Here is a 16,770-nt window from a genome sequence, read left to right as displayed (position 1 = left end):
AAAAAAAAAATATATATATATATATATATATATATATATATATATATTTTTTTTTTAAAGCATTTTTGAAGGGGCATCGCTACTTCGTGGTTCCATGTTCGCGGGTTCAGAGCCTCGCAGGTCCCAAAAATAATAATAAAATAAAATAATTTAAAAAAATATATATTTTTTTAAATTAAAAAAAAAAAGCATTTTTGAAGGGGCGTCGCTACTTCGTGGTTCCATGTTAGCGGGTTTAGAGCTTCGCAGGTCTAAAAAATAATAATAATAAAATAAAATAATAAAAATAAATACCTTCTTTTTTTTTAAAAAAAAGCATTTTTGAAGGGGCGTCGGTACTTCGCAGATTTTCACTTTTCGCGGGTGGTTTTGGTCCCCATTAACCGGAACTAAAAAATAATAATAATTAAAAAAAAAAATAATTATATATTATATATATTATATATATATATATATATATATATATATATATATATATTACATTTTTTTTTTCTTAAGGTGCGCCGCTACTTCGCGGTCCCACTGTAGTACAGACGCTCCCCTACATACGAACAAGATAGGTTCCGGACGATAGGTTGCAAGTTGAATTGGCTCGTAAGTTGCTTCAGTACTATATTTTGTATGGAATGTATGTTAAAGGTTCATATAAGTATGTTTAAGGCTTGTATAAGTTACCTGTATTGTTTTGTACTGAAAAATAAACATTTGATGAAATAATATGCTCTATTAAGATAAATAAAGTGAAGTTTAACTTACTTTTGGAAGATGGTAAATAGTGGCCGAAAAAAGTGATCCAACCATTTTCTCAACCACATCAAGCTTCCTCATTGCAATTTCATTTAAAATGAAACGGCTCGCCTCTTTTTTACACTTGACAACAACCATATTGAATGGATGCATGATATATTAAAGAATAAAAATGTCAAAGTCCACAGTATGTTTACACACAAACTGGGACTGTGAAAGGAAGAAGTAGCCAGATTTCGGATAGCGGTGGAAAGAAGCCCTACAGTACTGTCCTGTGCTCGGAAAAAGGTGCACAATACAAAATCTAACTTACAGCAATGTCCGGATATTTTTCGACATTCCGAAAAAAAAATGTATGTATGTACCGTTGTTCATAACTCCAGTGTTAGTACGTAGGGGAGCGTTGTACCACTTTTCGTCCGGCGATTTTATAAAAGTGTTATCTTATTTTTTTTTTTTTTTTAACATTACATCGTTACAAACAAAATTGGCAAGAACGATTTGACTTTGAAGTGTTTGACTGTTTTAAAATGAAAAAAGTTAAATTCAAGGGAACAAAAAGTACTGCAGAAGCACTGAAAAAAAATCTGCAAATAAGTCTATAGAATAAAGTAAGAAGGAAAATTATCAATAGTAATGACATGATTAAACCCTCGTGGCATGAAGGTACATAATTATCTAGATTTTCATGGTTTTTGTATTTTCGATCAAAGAGAAAGCATTGAAAAGTAAACACTTGGGAGCTAAAACTTCACACGTCTGTGAGAACATGCATATGTTCAAAATGGCACTGTGCTGTGATATATATGCTATTGTATTTAGAAGCCAACCACATACTATACACAAAGCATGCGTTGTACATTACTTGGACATCTAGTCATCTATTATATATCATAATCTTTGACGTATTATAAACCTGGTGTAATTAAATGTTTTCCGGGTTTTGGGTATTTTTCTCTTTAGTGTCGTAAAGTCATTTGTATGAAAAGTAAAAAAAATGTTTAGTGGTGCCAAAGTCAAAATATAATCACAAAAATAATAAGAATGACAATAATTTTGCAAACCACTGACTGCAGCCCTTTGAAACTGGTATTGCACACCGTGGTGCATTGCACGTGTGACAATTTATTTGCATCGCTTTGCAGAAGTTTCTGCAAAGCAATGCAAAAAAAAGTGTCGTGCTTTCTACCTTGTTGCAAAATCAAGTGTCATGAACTGAGTATGTGCTTCTTGGCACAGCCAAAGCACTTGTTCATCTACTATAATGTGGTCTCCATCACACAAAGTGGCTGGCCACAATGTTGACCATGTAGTCGCAATGACTAATTTAGAAGGGAAGAGAACGATTGTGCGCTGGACAACAATCACTTGGATTTTTTTTGTGCGTTATATAATAGAATATTCTGTTGTTTTGAGCACTATTTTTCTATCTGTCCAAAACCTCAATATTTGAATAAAGAGGAGGAAATTAAAAATGTCTATCTGATTCATCAAAAAAAATAATTGACCGATTCATCGATTATGAAAACAATCGTTAGTTGCAGCCCTACTTTAAAGCAGCTCTTATACTTTTTCATATTTTTAAATACTTTTTCATACTGTACTTCTCAGTACCTTTTCATTCACTAGTTTTTGTACTTTTTTCATACTTTCGAGTATTTTTGCTATACGTTTTACTAGTTTTTGTTTTTTAGGGTCTTTTTTTCCCTACTTTTAAGTACTTTTTCAAACTTTCAGTACATTTTGACTTTTCAATACAAAATGTTCTATTACTGAGATTGTTTTTTCTACCATTTGGCCCTTTGAGCAAAAATGAGTTTGAGGTTCCCATATGTGACCGACCTTCCTCCTCCCTCATCTTCTTGAGGTCATCCTCTCCGACGAGTGAAACACGGGGTTTTGGCTTGTCGGACGTTTGCTGCTTCACGTCCATCTCAAAGTATTTCTGCCGGTCCCGGAAGGAACGGTGCTCAGGGCTGTCCTTGCCGCTAGGTGACGGAGTCTGCAGGATGAAGAAGCATCAATTGTTATCGATGTTTTAAAACACCGACCCTGCAGAACTGGAGAGGTGAAGTGACAGGAAGCAAAGCAAACAAATAATCCAGCAGAAGTGGAAGCGCAGAGCTTAGCGAAAGTATTGGCCTCCCAATAACTTTTTGTCATACTGCCACACTTCAGTCTTCAAACTTAAAGCTAAAATAAATTCTTTCCAAATCAACAAATTCTGTGACACATTCGTGAAGTGGAACCAAATTGTCTTCATCGTTTTATAATACATTTACAACAACAAACACTGAAAAGTAGATATTGCAAAAATATTGCCCCCTCTGTTCTCTCAGCTCAGCCAACTGCCTCCAGAAGTTTCTTGGTGACTTCTGAATGATCCAATGTAAACCTAAATGACTAACAATGAAAAGAGAGTGGACATCTGATCGGCTCAAAGGTCTGTGTAAGGAGATACTACTAATCTCCTTGAGAACTGTGCGAGCAATAATATCAAAATGACGAGAGCATAAAACCACTGAAAACCTACACTGCAAGACCTAGCCGTCCCTCCAAACTTTCAACCCAAACAGGAATAAACGTATCAGAGAAGCGACGAAGAGGCTCATGATCACATAAAATGACCTGCAGGAATACAAGCTAAGTTGGGACAATCTGTGCATAAGACAACTATTAGTTTTACTCTGCATAAATCTGCCCTTTATGAAAAAGTGGAGAGAAGAATACAAATAATTCTCTTTCAAGTTATGCAACACTTTTAGAGACATACCCAAAAACACTTGTGGCTGTGATCGCAGCAAAAGGAGGTTGTACAAAGTATCAACTCAAAGGGGGTCCAATATTTTTGCTGCTTTTAAATCTTTGATTTGTTTGCAAAAAAAAGTTGAATACATTTGGTTTCTTTTAACAATTTTGTCTCACATTTTGTTGATTCTTACAAAATATTTTGATTTTTTGTAATCTATAAGTCTGAAGCCTGAAATATGAGAATATGTCAATAAGACTTCATTCTACTTATTTAAACAACGTTGACGTTATCCAAAGGAGCCTGGAACCCGCCACCGGCTAGACCAAGAGCACCACAGGAGCCCAGTTGATGGCGACGGCTACCTGCGAGTGCAGCAACGACCTGGAGATTCGAGGCACGGCGGCCATGTTGGTATACTCCCAACGCTCAGTAGAAAGGGAGGAACGACCCCTTTCTGAAACAGCTACCTTTTGTCCCTCCCCAACTTCATCAAACACGTCATTGTTCAACTCGGCCTGAAAGGGCCACACCAGATATTGCCAGGATGGGGGTCATTATTGAGTAAATGTTGCTTTGTTTCCTTATAGGGGCTCTACACAACTGCAATTCCTTTTTTATTTATTCATTTGGATGTGGTTTAGTCCCGGGGGTCAGCAACTAGGTCAGCTCCAGAGCTGCATGTGGGTCCTAAGAGATTTTTCAATAATGTTTGAAAACGGAAAAAATGCGGAAGCAAAATATGTATTTATGTTTTGTCAGATGGTTTTGCTAAGAATAAGTATAGCATATTGAATGACTAATCTTTATGTATGACTTACATTTTCTTTTAATTTAAAAATAGTTTTTATAAGGCTTTTAATTTTTGCGGCTCAAGACGTATGTATGTTTTTTATTTTTCCATCCGTTATCTTTTTTCACAATTTGGGGTTGCCGACCTCTGGTTTAGTCATCTTTCGGGTTTCAACGATTATGCACTACAAAAATTCCAGTTAGAATATTGAGGGAAAAAAATCTAGTACAGTAATGTGCGCTTGTTATGTTACTTTTTCTTATTTTACAATGTATTTTGTATCTATTTGTATAATAAGAAAAAAATACTTAAATGAGAAATAATGAATATAATTAAATTCACAATTAAAAAAAAAGTAAACTGCATTTATTTTCCTTTCAATAATTAGCTTTTATGAAATAATAACATAAAAATAAGGAATCATTTACACTGTAAATGTGAGATATTAGGTCATAATTCATTTCAATGTTTTTTTGTAAAAAAGAGAAAAAAATGCTTAATTGAGAACATATTAGTATAATTAATAATAAAAAGTAAAAAAAAAATCAATGATTTAACAAGTGTAGGAAATTAAGTTTAAATTATCTTTAGTAAAATAACTAAATCAAGTTTTAATGGAAAAACAAATTCAAAATACAATTAAAAGAACAAAAATAATAATTACTTCAAACACTTTTTCAGAATTGCCTATTGATAATAAACGGCCTCACATGCCACCCTCCTTTTTTAACTGTACTTTGTTTTATTTTTCCATTGACTGCTTGTTTATTTTATTCTTGTTTTATTGTTGTTTGATATTCTGTATACAGCTGCCTTGGGTGTCCTGAAAAGTGCTTTGAAATAAAATGTATTATTATCATTATTATTGAATTTAATTAAAGCCAGGAAATAACATAACAATGTTCCTTTGATTCTGAATACGGTTGTCTCTGAATAATGAAGCTTCTTTGCAGGACTGCAATATTTGCTGTACAGACGTAATTAGGAACATAATTTGATGAGCAAGTTATGAATTGACTCACCTCTGGAAAAGCCTGCTTGGGATGGAAATTGTTCCTCACGCCATACGACTCCTGTTGGACAGAAACAGCGATTTATAAGCGCAAAAAAACCCCAAAAAACAAAATAAAGATGTCAAATTGATATGGAGTTAATGGGAAAAAACAAAAAATAATTGAGTGAAATTACAGTATGAACTTAAAATGTGAGGAAAAAGTGGTACCTCTTTATAAAAGCAAACAAACATTTTGATACAAGTTTTTTTTGCCTGCTAAACGAAGGAAAATCCAGTTTACAAGCAGCCCCAGAGGCAACCACTAGAGACCGCTCACCGCTATCAGCTCAGTCCAGTTTGCGCATGCGCCTCCCATAATTAGGCACCTGATTCCATGCTTTCAGTTATACTTATAAAGTACCTGTATTAAGTAACAAGCTTGTTTTGATCACATCTCGTTAATCACGTTTTATTGACCCGTACTGACATCATGTTGCATTAGTGGGAATTGTGAGCACTATGACTGACGGCAAAATCACCTGAGTTCATGGCAGTTGAATAAGCAGTTTACAAATATCAATAACCACAACAGAAGAATATAACCACAACTTTTTACAATGGTGATTTCTTGCTGTGTGGTGGGCTGTGCGAACCGACAAGGTTCTTAGCCTGATTTGGCATTTTATCGTATCCCTTTTGATGAAAACAGAAGATGGGGATGGATATCTGCAATCAATTGGAGGAACTGGCAGCTCTCAAAGTACTTCAGTATTTGCACCCATCTTTTTGTAATAGGTTCATTTTATGTATTTCTGAGCAATTTTATGTTAAGTAGTTAGGAGTCAGGTTAAAGACCCTCAATGTAGCTATCAATAAGTTAGGTAGTGCTATTGTAGCTAAAATTAAAATGATAAATGTAATAATGTAATAATAGTCTGTAGTTTGCAATAATCTGTGGTCTGTACAGCCCTCAGACTCCTTGTGATTAACGGCCATACAAATAAACATGATTTGACTTGACTTAAAACCATTTTAGCAGTCGATTTCAGATTGTATGGCACGTTGGAAAAAACACATGTGCATACACAGCTAACGATATCGTCTTACTTTTGCCATTATGACATAGGTCCCCCCTGTCACCACAGCAACGCGTACCAGTAACCCAACCAGCTACGAATAACTGGTAGGCATTCAGACTTTTCTAAGCTTTTAGATTATTGCCGGTGTATGGGTACTCCATTTAAAATATAGTAGTTAAGATGGCATTGACTGAATTCAGGCAGACTAGACCATTTGTTTAGATCTGTGAATACGTCAGGAAGAAGATTGTATAGGTAGGTAGCTAGCCCTGCTATCCTCAGTTCCTCTAAATAGCGCTCTCTGTCAGGGTTCCTCCAGGATTTTATTTCATTTCATTTATTTTATTTCATTCAAATTAAGACTTTTTAAGACCTTTTCAGGATCACAACCAATGAAATTTAAGAACAATTGCGCACCTATTCTGGCATACAGAAGTGGGAGCCAAGTCGTGACAAACCCTGGGACATGACGCCACGACGGCTTGGACTTTAAAGCCCGCGCAATGTATTGCCTACCCAGCACCTGAGGTTTGGTTAGCAAGGGAGGCCGGAACGTACTGGCACCAAGGAGGGACTTGGCCCTGACCCAGCTAAGCTTGGACTAAGGGTGGGACCCTAGGCGGCCATGAGCAAGACAGCGTGGATAGGATACGGACCGCTTCTGGCGTCGAGGCATCTTGCGGGTTGCCGCTGTCAAGAGGACAGGACCGAGTGTTGGGCCACCCACAGGAAACGCCACAAAATGCGATGCCCAGGAACCAAACCATGCTGGTGACAACCCGGCCACAATGGTGCGTCCGGGCGACTGCTCGCTTCAACCCCTAAAGCCCCCGTGGGCTTCAGGTCCTCTTAGACTATAGGCATGCAGGCACGGAGGCAGGTGTCTGTGTGGGGGATTGGCACGCTAACACAACGGGTTCGGGCCATCAGTCCGGTTACCCTGTGACTGAGGTCTGCACCTGCCTGCGATCCTTGTCCCCACCAAGCCCACCGCGACAAGTTCTGGATGTCAGCTGTGCGACCCCATGACAGAGGTTTGCGTCCAACTGCTGATGATATTCCCCCTACGCCCGCCCCAAAGGGTTCTCGACGTCACTTGGGCAACCACTCCCACTCAAACCCTGGTACAGCCTGAACACAATTGTACTTGAAATTACTCAACCACAATGGATAAAACCTACACTTTCCTATCCCAAAGTTACTCCAACAACAGCGGGTTAGTTACGTTCCGCTCCAACGTAATCGTGCATTTTAGCAAAACGCGTAAATCTGGAATTACCGACAAACACTTCGCATTTATCGGACGGAGATTGATGAAATCTGAAAAAAATCAAAATAATTTGTCAGTTTAGGCAGATAAGACAGGGTAAAAATAAAGATTATTTGTGAGTTACATCTAAGACTTGTAGACATAATTTAAGACTTTTTCAATGCCATAATCTTCAGTTATCAAATTCAAGTATTTTTTCAAGTTATTAAGACATTGGGGGAACCCTGGTCTTATAGCTATTTAGAGTTGACGTGGATGATTTTGGGAGGTTGGGAACGGGCCAATCAGTTTTAAATGATTTCGTATTGGGAAAATATCCTCTTTGCACGCACAAACCGCTGTGAACATCGACAATTGCCACATCACACAGAGCGACTCACTTAAAAATTTAGGTGTCATATTTGACCCCGATCTGTCCTTTCAAACACATGTGAAGAAAATTACTAGAAACGCTTTCTTCCATCTCTGTAACATTGCTAAAATTCGTCCTATACTTTCTCAGTCGGATGCGGAAATCATAATTCACGCGTTTGTTACCTCCCGTCTTGATTACTGTAATGCACTACTTTCCGGTCTTCCGATGACCAGACTCAAGAGTCTTCAGCTGGTACAAAATGCTGCAGCGAGGCTTTTAACTAGGACAAAAAAGTACGATCACATCACCCCAATTTTGGCTAACCTGCATTGGCCCTCTGTTAGCCTAAGATGTGATTTTAAGGTTCTCCTATTACTATACAAAATCATACATGGACTCTCCCCCTCATATCTTTCAGATCTGATTTCCCCCTATGTCCCGGCCCGAAGCCTTCGTTCCGAGAGCGCCGGTCTCCTGGTGATCCCAAGAGCCAAGATGTGTTCCGCTGGTTCGAGAGCGTTCTCCATCCGGGCACCGGTGTTGTGGAATGCTCTTCCCCCTGAGATCCGATCTGCTGCCTCAGTGGACATGATTAAGTCTAAGCTTAAAACTCACTTCTACTCTATAGCATACGAATAACCTAAACCTCTTATATGTAATAACTTGTGAAGCCCTTTGAGACTATTTGTGATTAAGGGCTATACAAATAAAAATGACTTGACAAACAAGCTACAAGCACTTTTCTGTAACAAATTAAGCTCATATGAAGGGTACCACTGTATTAGTACACGTGCAATTGACAAATCCACAGAACAGATGAGGCAAGCCAAATATGACGATGATAATTCCACATGTCACAGCACGTCACAGGCGTCACCTCAGGGGCATGCGATCCTGCGGTGCCTCAGCTTACCTGTTCCGCATCCTGCGCCGCCAGCGAGCGAGGCACGGCGGCAAACGCCTTGTAAGCCTGCTTGGCGCTCATGGCTGACTCATAGAGAGAGTTTGGGGAAAGGGCACCAGGCTGCAGGGAGGTGGGCCGGGAGGTTATGACGAAGGAGGGGAAGAGGGAGACGAGAGGGATAGACGATGAAATAAACTACGGACTGTGAGAGTGGACGGTTGGACGGCATGGCGGATGCTGGCGCGTGTGATCAGACGAAGGGGACAGGGTCGGGGTGTGCCGGAGAAAAGACAAGACAGTAGGGCTCGCAAATATCAAACCAGGTCCGCTTTGGACATACATAAAAAAATAAGAAGAATTAAGGCATAATTGGAATCAACTTCCCCTTTGGTTTGTTGCACTTATATAAAAAGAATAAAATGCCAGTTTAGTGCTCATTTACTATTATTGATATCCAACAGGTGGTGTCAGTAATTACTGGATTTATTTGTGTATAACGTACACACACACTATATATATATATATATATATATATATATATATATATATATATATATATATATATATATCATCTCATCTCATTAGCCGTACCGCTTATCCTCATTAGGGTCGCGGGGGGGGGGCTGGAGCCCATCCCAGCTATCTCCGGGCAGTGGGCAGGGGACACCCTGAACTGGTTGCCAGCCAATCGCAGGGCACACAGGGACAGACAACTCACTCGCCCATTCACACCTAGGGACAATTAGGACCGGCCAATTGACCTGAAATGCATGTTTTTGGAATGTGGGAGGAAACCGGAGTGCCCGGAGGAAACCCATGCAAGCACGGGGAGAACATACAAACTCCGCACAGGAAGTCTGGAGCTGGATTTGAACCCACGCAGGAGGTTCCCATGACATGAACTGTGCCGCACAAGCGCTAACCACTGCGCCGCCGTGCTGCCCATATATATATATATATATATATATATATATATATATATATTTTTTTTTTTTTTTTTAACCTAAAAATAAATGTTTGAGGGCACATTATACAGGAGGCTTTAACAGGATTCGCAACCTGTTCTCACGGCGCTGCCCCAATAATAACACAAGTAATAATAATAACAATAATGACCCCAAATCTACTGTGTAATCACTAGGGATGACATAGAAAAAAGGCATTACATCTCATCTTCACATTATTTTTACTTAAAGTACCACATTTTACAGCGTTGTTTTAGCTTACCCTTTTCCCGTAACACTCCATTACAATGTTGTACAACGTGGCACAGAGTAAAAATAGTGCGATGATGAGATACAATCTAATGCCTTTTCCTTTGTCATTTACAATCCTAGTATCTTAGCTATATGCACCTTGCGGTTAACCTCGCTTACAGCTTATTAGCACTAGCTCTAGGAAAATTTTGACACTAAAGAAAAAAATAAAGAAAACATTTTTTTATTTTTTCATAAGCATTCAACTGAGTTAACTATGGTGAAATATGTTTAATTAATTAAAAGATTGAATTAGTTTACCATTTGATTTTAAACACCAGTATCGTCACAAATGTTTGCAATATGCACCTAATGCTTAGCATAATTTCAGTGCATTAGCAAAAGCAACAGTAAAATAAAAAATATAGGTTAATAGGAAAGGAAAAACATTCTTTATATTTTCAACAATGGTAGAATGTGACAATCAAATGTTTTATTTGCTTGACACCAGATTGAATGCAAATGTTTTGCACACAGCATTGCTTCAAGCATCTGTTACATTATTCTGTATCATTTTTAGTTTGTCAATTTTGGGGAAACAGTTTTTTTATATGCAAGACAGTTTGCAGAACTGTCTTTTCCCAAAAAAACATATTAGTTCAGGGACCTCCAGCTGGATATCAACAATATGAAATAAACACTGGTAAACATGTTGTGCAGCCCTACGTGAAGGTGAGGGGTCTTACAGAGGTCTGAGAGTTGAAGGGAGAGGGGCCATGCTGGAAGGGACTTGGGCTGAGGCCGTCAGAAGAGACTGGAGTAGTGCCGGGTCGAATACGCCCAACAGGCAGAATGGCGCCAGGTCGTGTCTAGCCAGAGAAAAAACAAAGAAACAAAAGCTAGAGTAGAGGAAAACAATCGGGGTTCGCACACCTTTTTCATGGCTAAGTTTAAAAACTTTTAAAGACTTTCAAAGCCAATTTCCCAATTTTTCCAGAATAGACGCTCCCCTACTGACCACCATTCAACTTACGAAAAATGTTAGATATGAACATTTTTTCGGGATGTCGAAAAATATCCAGACTTTGTTAAAAATGTTACCTTCATTTTTTTCCATAGCCATTATTTAAACGTAATCCTTGCACTAATACACATTGCCCTGTTAAGGTGTAGCATGCAAGTGCCCTCTTGGATGCAACCTAAAAAGGGGGTGACGACACTTCATAAAACAGTGTCATAGAAACTAATGCCGGCTGCAGATCATCACGAGGGAAGAAATGCAATGGCAAAGTGAAGCCCCCCAGGGCAGGGTCGGCGACATTCTTAAGCAGGCTTGTTGTGAAACATGGCAACAATTTCAAGCATTTACAGGCCTTGCACACAAAATTCAAGCATTTTTCAATCCTTGAAAACGCAACATTAAAATTGAAGCATTTTTTTAAATATTTAAAGAACCTGTACCAACCCAACTAAAACAAAACAAAGAGCCGCTAGTTGCTCACCGGCTGGATGGTCGGAGAGTACGACGCTTCCCTGATCGGGCTCTCAGTCCTGCTGTAATCAGCTGAAGGAGTCTGAAAGATAATAATAATTTGAAATTTTTTTAACAAAAACAGCGCTTTTGGATTATTTAGAGCAGCGGTGTCCAAGCTATAGCCCTGGAGCCATTTTGGACGTCACCTGTTTCTAAGTGGCCTGCACCACTGACCAAAAATAACATACTACATTACTATTTGTTTTATAGTTGTCTGATATTTTCTTACTATAGAAAAACCATTGTTAAACTACAAAATATCTACAAATGATAAGAAAATAATTATATACATGAAATACCACAATAATAAATTAAATAACATAAATCAAAAAATAACTTTACAATTATATGGATCTTTTCAGCACATTGATGAGTACAAATATTATATTTTCTAATAAAAACTAGTTTGTATCTCAATGGCAGGAAAAAAAGTTAAAGTTAAAAACAGAAATAAAATTAATACGATTAAACATTTGTCGTATTAACACTTAGTTAGACCAAAAACATTTTAAAGGATGAATAAAAGAATAAATTAAAAAATTCTAAAAAGTACTGCAACAACAAATTTTGTATGTATATACTGGACTGTCTCAGAGAATTAGAATATTGTGATAAACTTCTTTATTTTCTGTAATGCAATTAAAAAAACAAAAATGTCATACATTCTGGATTCATTACACATCAACTGAACTATTTCAAGCCTTTTATTATTTTAATATTGCTGAATTTGGCTTACAGCTTAAGAAAACTCAAAAATCCTATCTCAAAATATTAGAATATCATGAAAAAGTATACAAGTAGGCTATTCAACTAATCACCTGAATCATCTAATTAACTCGAAACACCTTGCGAGGTTTCCTGAGCCTTAAAAACACTCAGCTTGGTTCAGTAAACTAAATCACTGCTGATCTGACTGCTGTCCAGAGGACCATCATTGATACCCTCCATCAGGAGGGTAAGACACAAAAAGAAATTTCTCAAAGAGCAGGCTGTTCACAGAGTGCAATTACAAAGCATATCCACAAAAAGTCTGTTGGAAGGGAAAAATGTGGCCGGAAACGCTGCACAACCAAGAGAGATGACCGCAGCCTTAACAAAATTGTGAAGAAGAGCCGCTTCCAGAATTTGAGGGCGCTTCAAAGACAGTGGGCTGAAGCTGGAGTCCAGGTATCAAAAGCCACAGTTCACAGACGTGTTCGGGAAATGGGCTGCAATAGCCGTATTCCCATGGTCAAGCCACTTCTGAACTCAAGACAACGGAAGAAGCGTCTGACTTGGGCTATGGAGAAGAAGCACTGGACAGTTGCAGAGTGGTCCAAAGTCCTCTTTTCAGACGAAAGCAAGTTTTGCATTTCATTTGGAAGTCAAGGCGCCAGAGTCTGGAGAAAGGCTGGAGAGGAGCAAAATCCAAGTTGCTTGAAATCCAGTGTGAAGTTCCCACAGTCAGCAATGGTTTGGGGAGCCATGTCAGCTGCTGGTTTGGTCCACTGTGTTTCATCAAGTCCAGAGTAAATGCAACTGTGTACCAAGAGATTTTAGAGCACTACATGCTTCCATCTGCTGAAAAGCTCTATGGAGATGAGTATTTCATTTTCCAGCATGATCTGGCACCTGCCCACAGTGCCAAAACCACCAGTAACTGGTGCACTGACCATGGCATCACTGTCCTTGATTGGCCTGCTAATTCCCCTGACCTGAACCCCATCGAGAATTTGTGGGGTATAGTTAAGAAGAAGATGAAAGACACCAGACCTACAAATGCAAATGAGCTGAAGGCCGCTATCGAAGCATCCTGGGCATCAATAACACCTCAGCAATGCCACAGGCTGATTGCCTCCATGCCACGCCGGATTGATGCAGTAATCCGTGCAAAAGGATTCCCAACCAAGTACTTAGTGCATCAATGGACATTTTCAAATGTTTGATTTAGTTTTGTTGTTATAAAATTATTTTTTTACTTGGTCTGAGGAAGTATTCTAATATTTTGAGATAGGATTTTTGAGTTTTTTTCAGCTGTAAGCCAAAATCAGCAATATTCAAATAATAAAAGGCTTGAAATAGTTCAGTTGATGTGTAATGAATCCAGAATGTATGACATTTTTGTTTTTTTAATTGCATTACAGAAAATAAAGAACTTTATCACAATATTCTAATTTTCTGAGACAGTCCAGTATATATATATATATATATATATATATATATATACAGGGAGTGCAGAATTATTAGGCAAATGAGTATTTTGACCACATCATCCTCTTTATGCATGTTGTCTTACTCCAAGCTGTATAGGCTCGAAAGCCTACTACCAATTAAGCATATCAGGTGATGTGCATCTCTGTAATGAGAAGGGGTGTGGTCTAATGACATCAACACCCTATATCAGAGGCGTGTTCAGGAGAGTGAGCGATTGCTATCGCTAGCTATCGCTAGCTTCTGAACGGCCAATGATTATTGAGCGCTCGCGTGCCCGAGTAATCACGGGAGAAAGACCGCTTACTTTGATTTCCAACATGGCGTCGACAGTGCAGAAGATGGAGGATCTCACCCTGACGAGTGCTGTTGGCGATGTAATATATCGTCTTACATTGCCTGGTAATGTTTGTGAACAATGCAAGACAGGTATGACCCTTCCACTGCGTTTAGGATAACCTTAACTGTGTCAATATGCGAACTGTCGCTCATATAAGCCAACTCGCTCAAAGCAAGCTGTAGAACGAAATCCATTGTACTGTCGTCGGCCATTTTGGATCAGTAAGGCAATCACAGTGAGCGATTACAAAACGTTCAGCAGTGCGCGGCAAGCGATTAACAAGCGACTACATGTCTGATTACTCTCCTGAACACGCCTCAGGTGTGCATAATTATTAGGCAACTTCCTTTCCTTTGGCAAAATGGGTCAGAAGAGGGACTTGACAGGCTCTGAAAAGTCAAAAATAGTGAGATATCTTGAAGAGGGATGCAGCACTCTTAAAATTGCCAAGTTTCTGAAGCGTGATCATCGAACAATCAAGCGTTACATTCAAAATAGTCAACAGGGTCGCAAGAAGCGTGTAGAAAAACCAAGGCGCAAAATAACTGCCCGTGAACTGAGAAAAATCAAGCGTACAGCTGCCAAGATGCCACTTGCCACCAGTTTTGCCATATTTCAGAGCTGCAACATCACTGGAGTGCCCAAAAGCACAAGGTGTGCAATACTCAGAGACATGGCCAAGGTAAGAAAGGCTGAAAAACGACCACCACTGAACAAGACACACAAGCTGAAACGTCAAGACTGGGCCAAGAAAAATCTCAAGACGGATTTTTCTAAGGTTTTATGGACTGATGAAATGAGAGTGAGTCTTGATGGGCCAGATGGATGGGCCCGTGGCTGGATCGGTAAAGGGCAGAGAGCTCCAGTCCGCCTCAGACGCCAGCAAGGTGGAGGTGGGGTACTGGTATGGGCTGGTATCATCAAAGATGAGCTTGTGGGGCCTTTTCGGGTTGAGGATGGACTCAAGCTCAACTCCCAGTCCTACTGCCAGTTTCTGGAAGACACCTTCTTCAAGCAGTGGTACAGGAAGAAGTCCGCATCCTTCAAGAAAAACATGATTTTCATGCAGGACAACGCTCCATCACACGCATCCAAGTACTCCACAGCGTGGCTGGCAAGAAAAGGTCTAAAAGAAGAAAAACTAATGACATGGCCTCCTTGTTCACCTGATCTGAACCCCATAGAGAACCCGTGGTCCCTCATCAAATGTGAGATTTACAAGGAGGGAAAACAGTACACCTCTCTGAACAGTGTCTGGGAGGCTGTGGTTGCTGCTGCACGCAATGTTGATCGTGAACAGATCAAAGCACTGACAGAATCCATGGATGGCAGGCTTTTGAGTGTCCTTGCAAAGAAAGGTGGCTATATTGGTCACTGATTTGTTTTTGTTTTGTTTTTGAATGTCAGAAATGTATATTTGTGAATGTTGAGCTGTTATATTGGTTTCCCTGATGAAAATAAATAATTGAAATGGGTATACATTTGTTTTTTGTTAAGTTGCCTAATAATTATGCACAGTAATAGTCACCTGCACACACAGATATCCTCCTAAAATAGCTAAAACTAAAAAAGCCCCACTCCAACTTCCAAAATATTCAGCTTTGATATTAATGAGACTTTTGGGTTCATTAAGAAAATGGTTGTTGTTCAATAATAACATTAATCCTCAAAAATACAACTTGCCTAATAATTCTGCACTCCCTGTATACACATACATATATATATATATATACACATACACATACATATATATATATATACACATACACATACATATATATACACATACACATACATATATATATATATACACATACACATACATATATATATATATATATACACATACATATATATATATATATATATATATACACATACACATACACATATATATATATATATACACATACATATATATATATATATACACATACACATACATATATATATATATATATATATATATACACATACACATATATATATATATATATATATATATATATATATATATATATATGTATACGGGCAGCACGGCGGCGCAGTGGTTAGCGCATGTGCGGCACAGTTCTTGGGAACCTCCTGCGTGGGTTCAAATCCAGCTCCAGACTTCCTGTGCGGAGTTTGTATGTTCTCCCCGTGCTTGCGTGGGTTTCCTCCGGGCACTACGGTTTCCTCCCACATTCCAAAAACATGCATTAAAGGTGAATTGGTTGGTCCAAATTGTCCCAAGATGTAAATGAGCGAGTGAGTTGTCTGTCCCCGTGTGCCCTGCGATTGGCTGGCAACCAGTTCGGGGTGTCCCCTGCCCACTGCCCGATGATTGCTGGGATGGGCTCCAGCACCCCCGCGACCCTACTGAGGATAAGCGGTGTAGCTAATGAGATGAGATGAGATATACCAGTATATATATAGATAGATAGATAGATAGATAGATAGATAGATAGATAGATAGATAGATAGATAGATAGATAGATAGATACTTTGTTCATCCCCGAAGGGAAATTCACATTTCCAGCAGCATCCCTGAGCTGACACACCGTAAATTTCGGAGTATAAGCTGCTACTTTTTTCCCAAATGTTCAGCCCTGCGGCTTATTCAGTGAAGCGGCTTAT

At 38.9% G+C, this 16,770-nt stretch overlaps 1 protein-coding gene across 10 annotated transcripts in view; it reads right to left on the bottom strand.

The window, feature by feature from the left end:
• The window catches only part of scrib (scribble planar cell polarity protein), a 138,794-nt gene that overhangs the window by 23,091 nt on the left and 98,933 nt on the right, over positions 1-16,770 (bottom strand). For 7 of the 10 annotated variants that reach the window (XM_088322877.1, XM_088322873.1, XM_088322879.1 and 4 more), the window contains 5 exons: positions 11,590-11,661; positions 10,834-10,956; positions 8,901-9,011; positions 5,312-5,362; positions 2,590-2,749 (listed from right to left, as the gene is read on the bottom strand). In XM_088322877.1, coding sequence (XP_088179003.1) covers positions 2,590-2,749; positions 5,312-5,362; positions 8,901-9,011; positions 10,834-10,956; positions 11,590-11,661 — 517 coding nt within the window. Of the gene's footprint in view, positions 1-2,589; positions 2,750-3,861; positions 4,015-5,311; positions 5,363-8,900; positions 9,012-10,833; positions 10,957-11,589; positions 11,662-16,770 lie in introns of all 10 variants that reach the window. The other 3 variants (XM_088322880.1, XM_088322881.1, XM_088322878.1) reach the window with 3 other exon arrangements.

Source organism: Urocampus carinirostris, chromosome 18, assembly GCF_059441175.1.
Source record: "Urocampus carinirostris isolate Australia breed hairy pipefish chromosome 18, RoL_Ucar_1.0, whole genome shotgun sequence".
In the NCBI taxonomy this organism is placed as follows: Eukaryota; Metazoa; Chordata; class Actinopteri; order Syngnathiformes; family Syngnathidae; genus Urocampus; species Urocampus carinirostris.
This window is presented reverse-complemented; position numbering and strand designations above follow the sequence as displayed.